This window comes from Barbus barbus (assembly GCF_936440315.1).
Source record: "Barbus barbus genome assembly, chromosome: 45".
NCBI lineage: Eukaryota > Metazoa > Chordata > Actinopteri > Cypriniformes > Cyprinidae > Barbus > Barbus barbus.
This window is the reverse complement of record NC_136723.1, coordinates 17,430,947-17,449,258: the sequence shown is the minus strand read 5'-3', so window position 1 is coordinate 17,449,258 and position 18,312 is coordinate 17,430,947. Positions and strand designations below refer to the sequence as shown.

The window sequence follows — 18,312 nt, the reverse complement described above, 5'->3', positions numbered from 1 at the left end:
CTCAGACATTTTTCCACTTTTTCTTTGTAGTGAATGGGACCCCGGCCAGTCAGCTGTCCACACCCCATTCTGCAAAATCGCCCAGTCCATCTCCCACCAGCCCAGGGAGCTTGAAGAAACGCAGGGTAAGGCAACATTCTCTCCACAATCACCCTAACACACACACACGGTTTATACACTAGCTCATACACCTGCCCAAACATAAACCTCAGATCTTTTACTGTCCACCTGGTTCATTTGATATCATGTATCCTCTAAATCCAATTCTGTTGTGTCAAATAGTGTCCTTTATGTAGTGTTTATCCAGTATATCGTGTGGTTTTAGTGTCCAGATCCTTCTCCACTTAGAACATTCTGTTGCCCTCCTTCGCCATCTTGGGCTCTCTATAACGCGCTCCTTCTATGTTCTCAGGAAATGGACAAGGCCATCATTGACAGCACAGCTTAACTTCCCCACTTCTTCAAAGTGGCACTAAGATCCACTGTCAATCCTTAGTCTGGGCCACTACATTTGGAAACTTTCGGTCTCTAACGTTTCGTTAAATGTGAAAGTCAACTATTGTCAGCCATGGAAAATGACTTCTGCTTGTAGTAGAGCAGCAATCATGAATATACATTGAAATTGGGGTCCAGAATTAACTTTTGCCATTAATCTGCCAATGGCGATAATTTGAGAAAATAAATACCATATTTTTTGTACCTGCCATGAAGCTGTATTTTTCATGATTTGCAAGTTGTGTAATTTGCTGCATCATATATAAGGTGATATATTTTCTATATATATCTATATATATATATATATATATATATATATATATATATATATATATATATATATATATATATACAGTTCGTATAGGTTCACTTACATCAGTGAGGATATGACCGACTATACATATAAATCATGTACTATACTGCAGTTTCTAATAATATTACCTGCCAACGAGGAAATAATGTTTTTTTTATTTACTCACCAAAACCAATTTTTACTCACATTTGGTGCTTGGCCAGTGCTAATTTTGGACCCTGATTGAAGCATTGATTAAGAGAAATGGCATGATACATGCTGTTGAAGGAGCATGCAACTCACCAGGAAGTGTTTATTTATTCACTTTTTTTCTCCAAGAAACACATTACTATTTGGTTTCTGAGGAAAGTTTGTGTACGATTGGTAGGAGTTTGTGCGCTTTTGACCCGGTCAAACTATCTTTAATCCTGCAGTTGATAGACTAACGCAAAGAGGTTTTAACTTCTCCTTTCCAGTCCAGAGTTTCTCTCAGGTTATAATATGAGCCTTAAACCCCAGTGATTACTCTGGCTTCTCTCTCTCTTAAGAGTCAAGAGTCTCTCTGTCTTCCAATCTTTCTGAGTGTCTGTCTATTCCTCTTTCTTAGTTCTCCATGACTAACATGTACTAGAGCATTCAATCACTGAGGATATTGCACTCCATTCCAAATGATCAAAATGTTAAGCTTTTGGGACACATCAAATCCAGCTGCAGGCAGTTAAAGTGCTGTTCTACAGCCAGCGAAATCACGTGCTAATATTGACCCAAAATAGATTAATCAGAAACTGTTGGCCACTACCCAACCGGAGCTTTACTGACCTTAAACCAGTTCATAGTGAAACATCTGGTTTATGTTCTCAATGCCTTTTTATTAGTTAGTCCTTAGTTAGTCCTAAAAGTGCACTCCTATTATTGTTAACCCCTGAAATATTTTTTAAATCATGTACTCCTGCAAAAAAAAAAAAAAAAATTCCCAATCATATCTGAAACCAAGACAATGCTATTAGTATAATAAGTTATTTTACATGGTTTGCCATATGGGGGCCACCATGTATAGATCACATGACTAGCAATTTTTTTTCTTGGTTAATGGTTGACTGAATTAATGGTTGACTGCAAATAAGGCATTTCTTCAATAGCATTGCAACTGAACATTTTTGCTTTTATATGATGTTAAAAGCTAAATGTAATTGACTGCACCTCTGAGAAAAAGTATAGACATGTTCAACTTTTTATATTCTAAATTGATTCAGATTGCATTAGAAGTGGCTAAACTTACTCTTGAGGAAGAGTCTGACTTTTAATGATTGTAGATGCGATTCGGTCGACGTGCCGGCTGAGAGACAGAGATGCCAAGCACTTTGTGTTCGCCCTCCACCCACTAGCAAAGACTCTCAGATTCTCGTCATTCTTTCACTTATCTCTTACCGCAGCCTGAGCTCTTGAAGTTGGATGATCTCTATGCGGTTTGATTCTGTCAGATGGCTTTGCTCTCAGCTCATTGCTGTTGCTGAATGAGAATTTGGGACAGTCAGATCTGCCCAAAGCAGAGACGCATCTCAGCGTCTTTACAACCATCTCCTGCATAAGTGGGTCAGGCTTTGAAAACTCCCCAGTGGAGTTCTGTGAATGAAGGAAGGAGAAAAAAACATTTACATAAATACGATACAAATGCAAAAGAACTGAATGTTCTCTCAAAATGCTTCCAAAGAATCAGGCACTTCTTTATCTGGCTTATGAATTTATATGAGTCTCTGAATGTTGTTATTGCGGCTCTGTGGCTTGGTTAGTCAATTAGTTTGCAGTGTGCGCTAATACATTGCTTAATGTGTGTGATTACAGCAGTACTCCGCTAGGAATACATTCCAATGTATTACTAGCGGAGTACTGCTGTAATATATATATATATATACACACACACTGCCCTCCAAAAGTTTGGAAACACCCCTGGCAAAGTGTGGTTTTGGACGATATCAGCATAAATCCTTATCCTTTTTTGGTTCAAATACATTAAAGTAGCTTGACATTATCATTGAAGACCAGCAATAAAACATAAAAATGGCAATATATATACATGTCAAAGTAAGACATGCCCCTTTGCCAGCTGTGATGCCTGGTTACTGGTTTAAACTTGACCCAGGTTTTTAAAAGATTTTTGGGTCAGCACACTTTAATACTGTAGCTTCAACAATTGATTGTCAATTCAAAGTCAATGTTTGAATAAACTGACAGCTCAGATACCCAGATTATGCAGAGCTGTAATAGCTGCTAATGGTGGATATTCTGATGAATCGAAAATTTTAGTTTTTTCTATGTATAAACTACGGAAGTTCTAAGCGGCCATGCATTATTATAATTTTTCTGTCTTGTTTTCTTGTGATCACGACTTAATTTTCTCGTTATCTCGACATAACGAAAGTTGTTGATCTCAACGTAAAAAACGTTTTCTCACGACGTAATTGTAGCTATCGTGAGAAAATCAGGGTCGCTATATTGTCTTCGATGATAAAGTTGCAGACCCGACAGCCTCCTTCTCCAGTGTCGAACACTTATGTGTAAGTCGTCAATCACTGACAGACACAGAGCTATTTCAGTTTGAGTGAGTCCCTGATCAAAGTAAAAGCGAATACGATCATCCATGATGCTGCTTCTATAGCATTTTCTCATGCCGAATACACAGAGAAAATTAAGTCGTGATAACGACAAAAGACAAATTATAATAATGCATGGCCGCTTAGAACTTCCGTAATAAACTGTTTATGTAATAAAATATGTTTTCGTAGTTTGTGTTGTCCCTTATCAGTGCAAAATTATCACAAATTAAAAAGGCCAATTATTGCCAATATTGTCCAAAACCCCACTTTTCTAGGGCGTTTCCAAACTTTTGGAGGGCAGTGTGTATATATATATATATATATATATATATATATATATATATATATATATATATATATATACTCCTTCCAAGTGAATGAATTAAACACTGATCATTACTACTGACTATTATTAATTAGCTTTACTGCTCAAGCCCGGGCTGTGGATTACATTCAAAGCATGACCCACTTTTAGAAACGAGCTACACAAGAGTGCCGGATCTATACTGGGAATATCTACATGTGTGAGTGTGTGTGTGTGTGTGTGGCCTCTGTGTCCTCAGGCATATCCCCTCCATCATTTCTCTTTCTTTCCACAAGATCTCAGTTCCTCTGGGGAAAAATATGGAACACATACGCATTTAATGCTATGGCGACAAATACATTTTTAATCTGTGTCAAAACATATAAAATAGGGATGTTGTTTCCAAGTCTGCTAATCCACCTCAATCTGGTTTAAACGAGGATGAATAGAGGTAAATGAGGTTACAATTTAAATCGTATCATCGTAGTTGTGAGATTAAATACATTTTTTCAGTCATCTTTTATGGGTGGTTAACTAGCTAGGATGAGTGCTTTGTGTGTTGCATAACATGGAAAGTGAGGCCACCAAGCTCAGCATCACACCTGTCTCTAAAATAGTTGAGTGCTGTTTAGGATTGAACTGAAAATGCACCTGTTCAATTCCTGAGTTTTAGCTGGATTCGAGGTAGCATTACACTTTTGATTTGTTGTTGAGATGGACAAAGTAAATTCTGTGGATGTGTTCAGTTTAATTTAAATTGCATAAAAACACATTCTTTATCATCTCCATTAAATGATGTCCCTCAAACTGTCTGTTGGGTTGTATGCTCTTCACATTTTCCTTTGGCGTTTTTACACCTGTATTTTTTCTTTTATGGTGTTTAAATGACATTGTGTTTGTGTGCATGTGATGTGATGATTCATTTCATGAACATTGATTTAAAAATGAATGGTAGCGTCTTCCAAGTATGATATCATTACACATGGATGTTTAAAAGGAAGTCTGACTTTTGCATGTATTTGTGTTTCTGTTTATTGTAGATGAGCAAAATAATGGCTTTTTTAAAGGGATAGTTCACCCAAAAATTAAAATTCTGTCATCATTTACTCACCTTTGTCATTCCAAACCTAGTCTTTTGTGAAACAGAAAAGGAGTGATTTTGCAAAACGTGCTTGCATGGAGATTTTAATTTTGCTCACTTCATATTCATTCAAAAATAGACACTTTGCATATTGTATGATACCATGTAAAGATCATCACTTTCTGTCTCTTCTCTTTCTGTCTCCGCAGTAGTTTTCAGTCATCTTGTGTTCCATTGGTTTTCATTGTTTTGCTGTTTTCACCTTTTTGTTTTCGACTCTGCTTAGTTATATCGTCCTGTATACCTTTGCTTTCAAGCCATTGTCAATCATGTAGTTATCTTTGTTTTTGTATTAGTGTTGTATCATAATCTCTCATTTTTAGTTGTTTTTATGTGTAGAAAAAAAGACTGCCATTTTCTGGTCTAATGCATTGTCTGTTTGCCACAAAGCATGTCATTAAACATTTTCATCACGTATGTATGATTGAAGATGCTAAATGCATTAAACAGTAAGTCTCTTTATCTAGTAGAAACTCAACGGGGTGTTCTTTACTAAATCTTTTGGGTGCTCTTCTGTTTATATGGGACAGTTTGGCTCAGAGCTCCTTTAATCACATTTTATTTGTCCCAGACTTTGCAGAATTTATTTTGAATTTTTTTACTTCACAATCATTAGCGTTAATGACGGCTATGCATTTCAAAAACAAATTAATGCAGCAAGTCATGGAATAAGATTATTGTGATTATAAGTGACTCTTGTGAGATTTTCTCACATTGGTCTTAATGGAGTTGCAGCTAAGAGGTCTAGCATCTCTACAGCTATTCCCAAAAATCTCTGAGTAATAGCGATCCTGATGAGAACAGTGGGATCCTGTCTGGCCATTGGATTAAATTTCCCCACGGCATCCGCATCTCCACAAAACAAAATCATCTCAGGCATTAAATCAGTCATTCGAGCCATTATGCAATTAGTCTGCAACAAAATTACAAGAGTGACCTTAAAATGCAATAATGCGGCATTGTTATTGATACTGAGCCTGTTAATTGTTTTATTTTTAAAGGATGATTTGATAGTGTTCCAGCGACACTACATTAGGGATCACTGAGGTAAATTTGCGTTATCAGCATCATAATTGCACAGACTGTTATGCAACGGAGTACTTACATTTGCATGTGAACACATGGATTCAACATGATTGATCAGTGGAGAGGCAAATACTTACTGCATGGTTTATTCTGTTTTTTTTCGGTCTTGAGAAAAAGCACAGAAATCCAACTTGTTTGGAGTGATTTGACCTAGCATTCAGCCAGGAAACAGGAATATGCCTTATATGGGCTAGTCTCTGGCTGCTTCCTGTCTGGCAGAGGGAAAATATTATTAGTACACTCCAACAGTTTCCATGGTAACAAGAGTTTTGATAGTGCCAGGACAAACTGTGATCTGAATGAAATAGAAAAAGGATGCGGAAACACACACACACTCTCGAGTGAAAACTGTTTCTGATGACACTTGAACAACCCTACCTTGGCCGTCTCATATGCATCCACTCAAACTGCCATTATCAAACAGTGCGTGTAGGTGTGCTGACCCTCCGTGACCCACCCATCCACTGTTTCGTCTTTGTAGATTTGCGCTTCGTTCTCGCCATTAGCAGCCCCTCTGAGGTGCGTCTGGGGCCGTCGTCGCACGCCACTACCGTCCAATCAAATCCATTCGAGCGCCGGGAGAGCGCAGTGCTCCCGGAGACATCATTCCAATTACTCTCCACGCGAACCTGAAAGGGTCCCTGCACCCTGACTGCCGGTAACCGGGAGCAAAAACCAATTTACAGCACAGCCAGTAACTTCGCTCACACTTGCTGCTGCCATGGCAACCAGCAAAGAAACACCGATCACTGGCTTTATCTTAACGCTGTGCTGTGTTTAAAAGTGAGAATGAGGATTGTGTCCCGAGTGTGCCGACCGTCCTGATGGGAATAGTAACACGGGGCAGCTTGAGGATATCCAGTAAAGGTAGAAAGACAGAATACCCCAGTGATCTGCTTCACTGTGTCCATATATTTGAAGTTATGTGGTTGTCGGTGGTTTTTGGAGTTAAACTTCTCATACACACTGGCCATGTACTACTATGTAGTCGGTTTCTGGTTTAATTGGATCTTTTCTTCCTCACAGGAATCCCAGCACAGCGGTTCCTCTCTGTCTCTGGCCTCTACCAAAGTCTGCAGTATGGATGAGGAGGAAGGGCCCATTCGTGATGGTAAGAAATCAAACATTTTAGGCTGGTTTAGACAGTCTTATTTTAGTATTATTCATATACTGTTATAGGTTTTTTTTTTTTTATTTAAATGGGTTTTTTTGGGGGGGGGTCAGTTTTCATTTTAATTGTAGTTTAGTAATTGTATGTGCTTTTCATTTTATTAGTTATATTATATTTTACTACTTACACTTATTTCAGTTAGTTGCTTTTATATATTTCATCTGAGATTTATATTTTATTTTATTTCAGTTTTATTTCAACAACCAAAACTAATTTTATAGTTTTATAGTAAAACAAAACTGTTTAAGTTTGGCAGTAACTTGACCTTTTCTAAACCCATGCATTATGATTGCATTCAAACATATTGCATTCAGACTTTCTTACAAAGAGCTCTGCAACTCTTTGATCTTATGCAGATATAGGAGGTTTTGAATTTATTAACGAGAAGGCCCTTTATTAATCAAAGAAGCTTTATAGTTGCTCAGTGCCACCAAGTAAAGATGCTTATCTCAAGAGTATGTCTGCAGTGGAGGTCAACAACAAACGCTTCATTTGAAGGCTTTGCGTAGATGTTCATTATACAATCATTTCCACTTCAGTGTACACGCTGTAGCTGACTGTAATGCACTAATGAAAGAATCTGTGAGGTGTGAACCGAATGCAGGGTTATCGTCTTGTTCTCTGAGCTGCATTCAAAGAGATTCTCAGACTAGAAATGTTGGTTGAGAATCAAATTTCTCCACTGCCTACAGAGATTTCAGTCATAAAACAGATTCTGAATGAGGCCCACTCAGTCTTGCTCTAATTTTCTTCCTTACCGTATGCAGCCGAGCCCTTGGAGGAGACGCCGATACCCACAGTCCCGAGCTCCATTTCAGATCGGTACAAAGTGGGCCGAATGATCGGAGATGGGAACTTTGCGGTGGTCCATGAGTGTGTAGAGCACTCGACTGACAGGGCGTACGCTCTGAAGATCATCAACAAAGGCAAATGCAGAGGAAAGGTGAGATGCATTATGATATTGTCAATAAAATGCTTGTATTTTTAATTTTTTTTATGGCAATTTGTACAATATATTTTTATTCTGAATCTCTTTCTCCTGCACAGGAGCATATGATCCAGAATGAGGTGGCTATCCTCAGAAGAGTGAAACATCCAAACATTGTGTTGCTGATTGAGGAAATGGACACTTACAGTGAACTCTACCTGGTCATGGAGCTTGTTAAGGTGTGTACTACAGCAAGCTGTCATTTTAATGCACCTGTTCAAACCTAAGGTGGAAACAAATACAGATCAATAGACATGAAGATTCACAAAAATCCAGTCACAGCTGGTTTATACATCTTGTGGAGATCCAGATGAATTTTAGCGCTTGGTGGGTCCTTGTAATGGCTGCCCTGTGCAGTTGTGCTGGCTCTGTTGAACTGAACGTTATTTTAAGCTGCTGTTCCACTTACTCGACTCTTTGAGGGGATTTCTACCATGTGAACAGCAAACCAGGCCACCATGAACTTTCTGCCTGCTTTGTATAAACAACTTGACCTCAAGAAAACTCTTGTGATGTCGATCAGTTTGTGTACATGCAATTACCAACATGCTTGGAAGCAAAATGCAACAATGTAACCATTCCATTCACACACCTAGCAGTAGTCAAATGTCAAAGATACCTCAGACTAGCTGAGCGGAAGACAATATGAAGCGTCTATCCACAGATTTTTTGTTGTATTTTGTGTATCATGGAATACACAATATTCTGATTTTAACACGATTAAGACAATACTTTGATTAAGAATTTACCATGTAAACAGAGATTTTTGATCACCTTAATCCGGCTAAAGTCATACTCGTAGTAAACACAAATCGAATTAAGACATGTAGAGTATTCCCTTTTTTAGCCACATTATCGAGGTGCAGTATAGACATGTACACAGTTTAATCACACTATTACCTTCGTGTAGGACTTTTCGCTGCATTTTGCGACAGGATACACAGTCAACTGTTTAACGGCAAACAAAAGAGTATGGCTTCAACAACGCCATTGTCTGTTTGCACGTATAGCATGACAAATAATTAACTGCACTTGAAGCTTTCGTAATATGAAAAATGAAACACCCAAAACTGTATATGGCACCATAACGAAGACAAATTGTGTGTTGATACATGAAATTCTGGAGGGGACGTCGGATGGCGTCACGTTCGGATGTAATAATTGTAATTTGGATCTTTGATCTTATTTTTAGGGAGGAGATCTTTTTGATGCTATCACCTCCACAAACAGATACACTGAGCGGGATGCCAGTGGCATGCTGTACAACCTGGCCAATGCTATCAAGTACATACACAGCCTTAACATCGTCCACAGGGACATCAAACCAGAGAACCTTTTGGTAAGTTATCAACACACCATCCTTCCTTCTTTTCCAAAACGCAAGTCATCCATGACATATCTGATACATGTCACAGGTACAAGTGCAACGCTTATCACATCCTAAAGTGGCGCTGTTTGATCACCAGCCTCCACAGCCATGTGTTCCTTTATGTACTTGCCGAGGAAAGGAACGGATGAAACTCATAGGTCTTGTGGGCTGGAACTACATAAGTGTGTTTGGAGAAAGAGAGATGATTGCTGCGAGCTCTTTGACTGAGTCTAGACCAGCCACCTACTGACTGACTGTATACGTGTGATATCACTTCTGCAGCGGAAGAACTGAGATGTGACTCACACATTGACAGTTCAGACTGTACTGTTCTCCAAGGCTGCTCTCGTATGAACCTTTTACCAGACATCATTTATGAATCAATGGCCCCTTCCTCTGCTGATTCAAGACGGAAATGTTGTTTATGAAGCCCTGTTTATGAGCCGGGGGATTTGTCTAGAAATGCTGCAGATCTTCTAATTGAAAATGTGACCTGCTAACAGTGAATAAAACCGTCTGTTTATCAAACGCACTCCAGTGAGCTAGAGAAAAACGTGCCTGGCTCACATATGCTCTTGGTCGCTTTCTGCGTGTCAAAGATAATTGCTTGTGGCTGGAAGCATGCATGTCAAATGCACCTTGCAGTGCAGAATGAGGCTTTTTCAAAACGCATCACTTTACATATTATATAACGCCAAACACAAAGCCAGCCAAGCTTATGCTCCTGTTTCTTTTTAGCATCATTGGATTTTAGGTTAAAGACATTAAATGCACAAATATCTGTTTATTTGAAGCCAGTGCATATTTTTGACACTGATCCGCACATGTTCATCTTGGGAATTGAGAGCCGGATATGTCATTTTCATAGATTGCTTTGAAGAGACGAGGTTGTTTATGGTCAGTGTTGGGGAGTAACTAATTACATGTAACAGAATTACGTAATTTAATTACAAAATAAATGTAATTAATCAGTTACAGTTACTGAGATTTTTTTTTTAATAAATGAGTTACTTTTGAAAATTACGAAGGGGGTTACATCTCCCACATACAGATTTAATTGATTTCTTTCATAAATTGCATTGACTGCTCTAAAATATGAGACTTATATGCTTATTCAGTAACTGTTTTATTTCTTTTTTTTTTTCATTTTATTAATGTATTTGCTTTATTTTTTATGATTAACTTTTTTTTCTAAGCTATTGTTAGATGCCAGTGTTTCCTGTCATAACTATGCAAAGATTTGATTTCAGAAACATTAGCATAGCTATTAAACTATTTTTTGTTATGGTTTTAAATCTTTATTTAACCTCAGAATGATCTCAAAGAAAGTCATATTTTGTAGTGGCTGTGCTTTAAAATTAAATTATTATAATCTTAATCTAAAGTGATGAAGGATTTCGAAAGTCTGACAGTGTTGAGTACTACTGTAAGGTTAACCCTGCCTGGTTTTCATGTTTTAAAAAGATTTAAAAATGACATTAGAAAACATTAGAAAAGTAATGAGTTACATTACTTTAATAAAGTAATTGAAAAGGTACAGTACTTATTACATTTTAAGTAGGATAACTTGTAATCTGTAACCTATTACACTTCCAAGGTAACCTTCCCAACACTGATTATGGTCTAATGTTGTTTTTGGCTTTGATTCACAGGTGTATGAGCATCAAGATGGAAGCAAATCCCTGAAGCTAGGCGACTTTGGCTTGGCGACCGTGGTAGACGGACCTCTGTACACTGTCTGTGGAACACCCACATATGTAGCACCAGAGATTATCGCAGAGACCGGGTGAATATTTTAACACGTTTGCACAAATCTGGGTTATTGAATGTGTGATTTTTTTTTTTTTTTTTTTCCCCATGGACTCGTGTGATGTTAAGCACAGTGCTGTGATTAGTTATGATCATATTAAATGAGTTTAAAGATCAAATCTAATTAAGCCAATAATACTAAAACAACACCTTTTGTTTGCTGTCAGGTATGGCCTTCAGGTAGATATCTGGGCCGCTGGAGTCATCACATTTATTCTCCTCTGTGGCTTTCCTCCATTTCGTGGGTAAGTTCAGTGTTTATAAAAAAAAACATGGCTTATGTCAGAGGATCTTTTTTTTTTTTTTTTTTAGCTTTTTGCATATTGCATTTCAAAAGTAGTTTTAAAAATCCCATAAATACAATCAAAACGATTAATTTATCCAGTAGAAAAATGGTCCACATGTCGAAGATTCATTCTTAAATACATTCTAGCTGTGTATGTAGTGCAGCTTGGAGTAATGTATTGTAATGTAATCAAATCTGCAAGGTTATGTAAGATGTTACTGCGCCGCCCTGTGGCTATTTGTTGTATATCAATGACCGTAGTGAAACGAGCTCCCCCTGTTGATGCATATCTGAAGTTGCATTCTTTATTTCAGGAGCACTGATGATCAAGAAGCTCTGTTTGACCAGATACTGCTGGGACAGTTAGAATTCCCTCTTCCGTACTGGGACAATGTATCAGACTCAGCTAAAGTAAGTGAAATATGTGTGGATCAAATAATAAATATGTGGGATGAAAAAATATAATAAAAAGATTCATGTTAATATCAACATGCTATTATTATTAAACTGTAAGTCATTGTATTGACCAATTTAAGGTCATGATTGGCATTAGGGTTTGGCACTAACTCTCTCTGTCCCGTCTGTCTCCTCAGGAGCTGATAGTGTCTATGCTGCAGGTGGAAGTGGATCAGAGATACACAGCGCTGCAGGTGCTGGAACATCCCTGGGTCACTGTGAGTAATTCAAACTGATACACCAGTGGTTCTCAAACCTGTCCTGGAGTACCCTCAGCCCAGCACATTTTCCCTGCATTCCATTCGGAAGGGCTCATCCCTATGCCCTAATCCCTTCAAAGGGTTTACCCTCCGGAGTGAGAGCTTCGAAGGGTTGAAGGGTGTAGGGGACCAAACAACTGTTTCTTGAAGTGCCCTTCTGCGTCATCATCCCATGGCCACACGGAGGTGCCGTCATCATCCAAAGAATCTGCACAAAGGATCATGGGAGCCCGAAGTGTCCATCAGTTGTACCCTTCGAAATCCTTCTTTCTGAAGGGCCCTTTGAAGTGGCCAGTTTTGAGCACTTCGGTTTGGAACAACCCTTCAATATGGCAGCCATGATTGTTTTCACTCCGAAGTGCCCTTCGGAGAGCGATATATCCTGTTTGGAACGCACCGCCTGTATGTCTCCCTCATCTATCACACCTGATTCAACTCATCAGCTCATTAGTGGAGACTGCAGGATGTGTCAGGGTGTGTCAGATATAGGGAGACATACAAAATGTACAGTGCTGGGGGTACTTCATAGAGAGGTTTGAAAACCACTGCATTACACTATACTATGTACGAATCTCTATTGCTAAATTATAGGATTGACACAGTCTTAATACTTTTTAGTCCTCTTGTTTCATAACTATAGTAACTGACTGGCTTCATTTCAATGGCTGTTTCAGAATGACAGTCTATCAGAAAACGAGCACCAGCTGTCAGTGGCAGGAAAGATCAAGAAGCACTTTAACACTGGGCCCAAGCCCAGCAACAACACCCCGGGAGTGTCTGTGATGACGGTAAGCCCACACTGACTGTCAAAGCCTGAAGTTAAGAATCAGACGCCAAACAAACATTAAAGAGCCAGTGAGTGGAGTACCAGACAACATGTGTGATGGACACTTTTATGCGAGGCCAAAGAGTTCAAACACCATAATACTTTGAAATTATTTTCTTTACTAACAGTTCAAATGGATTTACAGCTGATGATTTCTGAGCATTGTGCACTGAGCTCCACTGATTTCTCTTCGCTTAGCTCGACCATGACTTTTCCATCCAGAGATCAGGGTCGTTGGATTTCTATCAGAACCCGGGCATGTTTTGGATAAGGTAACGCCATGTGTCCACTGAAGCACGCCAGCCCCTGTCTTGTTGAACCCTAATGTGGGCACTAATACCTGCTTATACCATGATCAAAAACTGCTGCTGTGGTCATTCATGTGTGTGAAAGTTTTCAGGTGGAGAGAATGTGCATGATTTGCTTCAGCATCATGGTAACAGGCATATTTTATGTGCTTTTCCGTCAGTGTGCTGCTTGTGTCACTGTCCTGCTTCTAACCAGCTTCTCATGATCTTGAACCTTGTGCAGAAATAAAATGCTCAGCAGTCAGTCCCACTATTGTCCCGAATGTTTGTTTGTTTAATAGAAACTCACTTTTAATAAAGAAACATAGTAAATATATTATTAGCATTAAATATACACTATAAATGACAAGTTTGGGGTCAGTAACGTTTTTTTGGATAAGAATTATTAATTTTTTTTGCAAGGATGCAAATGAATACTGATTTTTTTTTTATAATGGTTTAAAAAATAAAAAAATAGTTTTAAAAAAAAAACATTAATAATAATAACAACAATAATAATAAAAAGGTTCTTAAGCACTAAATCGGCATATTACAATTTCTGAAGGACCCTGTGAAAATGAAGACTGATTAATGTCTGCTGAAAATTACATTTTAAAATGTATTAAAATATAAATTGCCTATTTTAAATCATATTTCATAGTATTATAGTTAGTACTGTTTATTTTATAAAATAAATGCAGCCTTGGTGAGCATAAGACTTCTTTCAAAAACATTAAAAAACTCTTAAGTGACCCCAAACTTTTGAACTATAGTGTATTTACATTTAATTTATTTTAACGATTTTTTTATTAAATAATTTTTTTTTTAATGTATTTATTTGCTATTAGATTATTTTTTTTCATATAATTTTAATAAATATTTAAGAAATAATTGTAATTAAAGGGATAGTTCACCCAAAACTGTATTTTGGCAACTTCTGGGAGTGGCTTTATTTGGAGTATTTTATTTTGCTCTCATGCTCGTGTTCTATCACATGACTAAAATTCCCCCTTCTTCCATCAGACCACCGCTCTTGATAAGGAGAGGCAGATTCTCCGACGAGGATGCCACCAGAATGTGAGCGCAGCTCCCTGGAGCACCCAGCCAACCTGTAGCCTCCACATCCCAGCCTTTACTCCCAGTCTGCACCTCGACCCCATGTCCCAGCCGCCCAATGGACTTCTCGCTCCAGCCCTTATCCCCAGTCCATGTCCCTCTACCACCACCGCCACCACCACGCCCGAGTCTGAAGACTTTTCCGCCTGCTCCACGGAGACCGTTCGCTCCCTCTTCTCCCCTTTCTAGCATCGAAAGGGAAGGGAACGAGTGGAAAGGGCACTAAAAGAGAAGAAGGGTTTATGAGGATTCGGAATGCGGCCGAGTGGACCGATGAACTGAACCATTTTGTAATCTGATCACATAAAGGTGCAGGGAAAATGATGACCGTCAAGAAGGGGGTTTCTTGTTTATTTATGGTCATTATAATAACTTTTATTTATACATAATAAATTTTCTTTTTTATTCAAGTTCAAAAATGTCTTTTTCTGTTGAAGCACCTTAGAAATGTGATGTTTTTATGGGTCCGGTATTGTTCATATGTTTCAGAAGGAAACTGTTAGGACTTTTAGCTAATTTGATTACTGGTAATTAGTACCCTTTGTTCCCAAAAACCTTTCTAAGCAGATAGAAAATGATTTGAATTGCCGATACATCTTCAGAGATAAACTTGTATGCGGATTTTCTTTCTATTGTGGTCGCACAGTGCTTGTTCATATGCGAGATGGGGACCTTTTTTGTAATCAGTGTAAATAATATAATTTCAATTATTTTGATATTGACAATATATTTCTTTATCTTAACTAGAAAATGTAAGTCACATTGAACCATTTTTGCAGTTTTTAGGAATATGGAACATAAGCACAAATGCATTGTGGGAAAGACAAGCAACATTCCTTAATACAGGGTCAGCTCTTGGGACTACAAATGCCTATGGTTCGTTCTGATGAATGCAGGACATTGATTCAGTGGTACCTCTGTGTCATGAGAAGCGCTGCTGTTAGTGTCAGGAGGTCAGACTGGGGTTGAGTGTTTCTGAAGTGCAGTAAGAGGTGTAGTAACTCATAGCCCTGCTTACTGTGTCATTGTATTCTCTCATTAGTGCATGGAATACAGAGCGGCTCTTACATTATCATTTGAGACATTATCTTATTAAAAAATATATTATAACCATTTTATTGTTGCTTATTGATGCTGACTGACCCAGGCTTTCCATTTATCACTTGAGAATGTAATAACCACCAGACCAGCAATCACCAGAAAAAAAAAAAAAGCTATTAGTTAATAGTTTGACAAACACCTCAAAATTGGTAACCTGACAGGAACTTGATAACACAATAATCAGTGATACAAGCGAGGCTTTTCATAATTCTGTTCTCATATCATAGACAAGTTGTAGTCTCAAAACCACAACATATTTTTCTCGAAAAACGTCAAGTCCCAGTCACATGATTACCAAGAGAATGTATGGCCAAACATATATTTTAAACAGTTTAAATTCGCGAAAAAACTCACCGTTTCGAAGCGCTGAAACTCCGTCTGATAAAGCCATGTCAAAACGCTGGAAAAAGTATTCAGTGACATTCTATCAGTAAATGCTATTAAACAGCCTGAGTAAAAAAATAAATAGATAAATGTAGTTTTTCAGACATTTCAACTCACGTTTCGTCCACACGAAACCGGCGTTTTCGAAGAGTGAAACCGATCATTTTTGAAACCGGGTCCCAGGGTGGATAAATTTGAAAACGCCGTTTTCATGTTTTCGTATATTTTCTGAAACGATGATGTCATCAGCCCAAGTCTCGCCCCTAATCAGACACCGCTGCGTCACATAACAGCGACAACAACAACAACAATGTCAGACTACGTGCCTGTGTTCGTGCTGCAGAACCTACTGAGCTCATTAGTTTTATTAAAGCAAAATCTTCTGCTTTGTGTGTTAGTTTGTATTCAGCGCGCAAGGTTTACGCACATGGTCCAAGTCTTCTTCTCTGTTTTTTTGTGTATCTCTGTGACAGAATTACAGCGCCACATATTGGTCTGGCATGTGTACTACATCGTTTTCAGTGATTCCGTGTGGACAGATATTTCCTGAGACTGAGACGACTCCGTGTTTACGGAATTTGAGGCAAAAAAAAAAAGATCGGATACGGAGAAATCTATGGAATTATTTTTGTGTCTTTATTATTCAAACAAAAATTCTGTATTTGAGAGCAAAACTAATTATTTTGCAATTAAAAAAATAAAAGTTTGCAAAAAAGTCTTCTTAAGGTTCAAAATTAAAGTAATTGAACACAAAATAATTTGCAGTGCGTGTAAATCTTTAAAAAATATATATTTTTCTTTGTGCACTTCAAAAACTTTTCATCACTAATCCACAAATGGTGCTCTCTTTCCTGCCTTCTTTTTTTGCGGGTCTAAAACTTTTGTTTGCGAGTTGAAAAGTTTTGCTTGCGAGTCAAGCTGTGTGTCAGTGGGCGGTCTCTACGCACCATGATGAAAGGCCCTTTTCTATTGGCCATCACCAACTACAGACAAGCTTAGCTAACGTTATGTATTTAGGTGGGGGAGCATGAGAAGAGAAACAATTCAGTTCACTAGTCACTGAACTTAAGATGTTAAATTAGTTAACTTACCCAGTAAAGGAGCGGTTGCTGGCCATTGCTGCTCTTCTGTCAGACTGGCGTCAGTGGCGTGAAAGCGTAGTGGGCGTGGTCAACCTGTCACTTCAATCGAGAGTGGCCAATAGAAAAGGGCCTTTCATCCTGGTGCGTAGAGACCGCCCACTGACACACAGCTTGACTCGCAAGCAAAACTTTTCAACTCGCAAACAAAAGTTTTAGACCCGCAAAAAAAGAAGTCAGGAAAGAGAGCAACATTTGTGGATTAGTGATGAAAAGTTTTTGAAGTGCACAAAGAAAAATATATATTTTTTAAAGATTTACACGCACTGCAAATTATTTTTTCTTCAATTACTTTAATTTTGAACCTTAAGAAGACTTTTTTTTTGCAAACTTTTAATTTTTAATTACAAAATAATTAGTTTTGCTCTCAAATACAGAATTTTTGTTTGAATAATAAAGACACAAAAATAATTCCATAGAAATCTGGCTTCGTGTGGACGTAGCCTGAGAAGCGGGTTTAGGACTGCGCATGCGCACTGGCTGGTCTATCCTGGAAAATAAGCGTTTTTAACGCTGAGCAAAATAAACATTTATGGTGCAGTTGTTGTCAGATTTCACTGGTGATTTCAAATATGAAATTTAATCGAACAGATTTGAAGAATTTTGTTTCCGCATTCAAAGAGAAAGCACTTGCATGTCCGAGGGGCGTTTCAAAGATGGCATAGACATTCAGATCTAGTTATTTAAAGAAAAACACACCAGTACTTCAAAAAGATGTTTTGGTTTGTTTTATTGTAAATACGACAAAAAGGAAACAATTTTATTTTACAGTTATTGATCTATATATTGGCATGAATTAATATTTAAACATTTTAAGAGACACCTGTGAGATTCTGGCTTATTCAAGTTGCAGCAAATGCATGAAACAGCAGGTGGGGACTGAATTTAAAAATTACATCTGAATCTAAATAAATCATCCATTATTTCCTTCCTGCCCAAAACTATTCCTCTCCTCTCCACAAACGATGCAGACATATAAAATAAAATAATATGCAATCATCATGATCAGATACACCTTGCAAAATAAATGAACAAAAGATAATTAGCAAATGTACAAATCAAATCAAATATACAGTACTGACCACTCACCTACACAGAGACAGACCTGCACGTTATGTATGCACTGTCTCATGTATAATTCACATCCAATGGCCAATGAAAAGGCAGATCAACAAATTATTTGCATAATTTATTCATGTTTTCATTTC

The 18,312-nt window shown here is 37.9% G+C and overlaps 2 protein-coding genes across 7 annotated transcripts in view; one reads left to right on the top strand and one right to left on the bottom strand.

Annotated features, from left to right (window-relative positions):
• LOC306863936 (serine/threonine-protein kinase DCLK1-like) overlaps window positions 1-15,593 on the top strand; it is a gene marked incomplete at its 5' end in the record, with an annotated part of 62,539 nt that extends 46,946 nt beyond the window's left edge. For 2 of the 5 annotated variants that reach the window (XM_079407543.1, XM_079407545.1), the window contains 12 exons: window positions 31-125; window positions 6,939-7,023; window positions 7,851-8,026; window positions 8,131-8,250; window positions 9,264-9,410; window positions 11,093-11,226; window positions 11,417-11,494; window positions 11,850-11,946; window positions 12,129-12,209; window positions 12,926-13,039; window positions 13,276-13,349; window positions 14,388-15,592. In XM_079407543.1, coding sequence (XP_079263669.1) covers window positions 31-125; window positions 6,939-7,023; window positions 7,851-8,026; window positions 8,131-8,250; window positions 9,264-9,410; window positions 11,093-11,226; window positions 11,417-11,494; window positions 11,850-11,946; window positions 12,129-12,209; window positions 12,926-13,039; window positions 13,276-13,349; window positions 14,388-14,445 — 1,259 coding nt within the window. In that variant the 3' untranslated portion in view covers window positions 14,446-15,592. Of the gene's footprint in view, window positions 1-30; window positions 126-6,938; window positions 7,024-7,850; window positions 8,027-8,130; window positions 8,251-9,263; window positions 9,411-11,092; window positions 11,227-11,416; window positions 11,495-11,849; window positions 11,947-12,128; window positions 12,210-12,925; window positions 13,040-13,275; window positions 13,350-14,387 lie in introns of all 5 variants that reach the window. The other 3 variants (XM_079407541.1, XM_079407544.1, XM_079407542.1) reach the window with 2 other exon arrangements.
• The window catches only part of LOC306863938 (uncharacterized protein), a 36,470-nt gene extending 19,368 nt beyond the window's left edge, over window positions 1-17,102 (bottom strand). Inside the window, exons 1-4 of one of the 2 annotated variants that reach the window (XM_079407548.1) lie at window positions 17,057-17,102; window positions 16,083-16,242; window positions 15,936-15,981; window positions 2,216-2,410 (exon numbers count right to left, since the gene is read on the bottom strand). The gene's annotated coding sequence lies outside the window, so the exon portion shown is untranslated. Of the gene's footprint in view, window positions 1-2,215; window positions 2,411-4,560; window positions 7,991-8,217; window positions 8,295-15,935; window positions 15,982-16,082; window positions 16,426-17,056 lie in introns of those variants that run through there. The other variant, XR_013783728.1, reaches the window with a different exon arrangement.
• Between the last annotated feature and the right edge of the window lie 1,210 nt (window positions 17,103-18,312).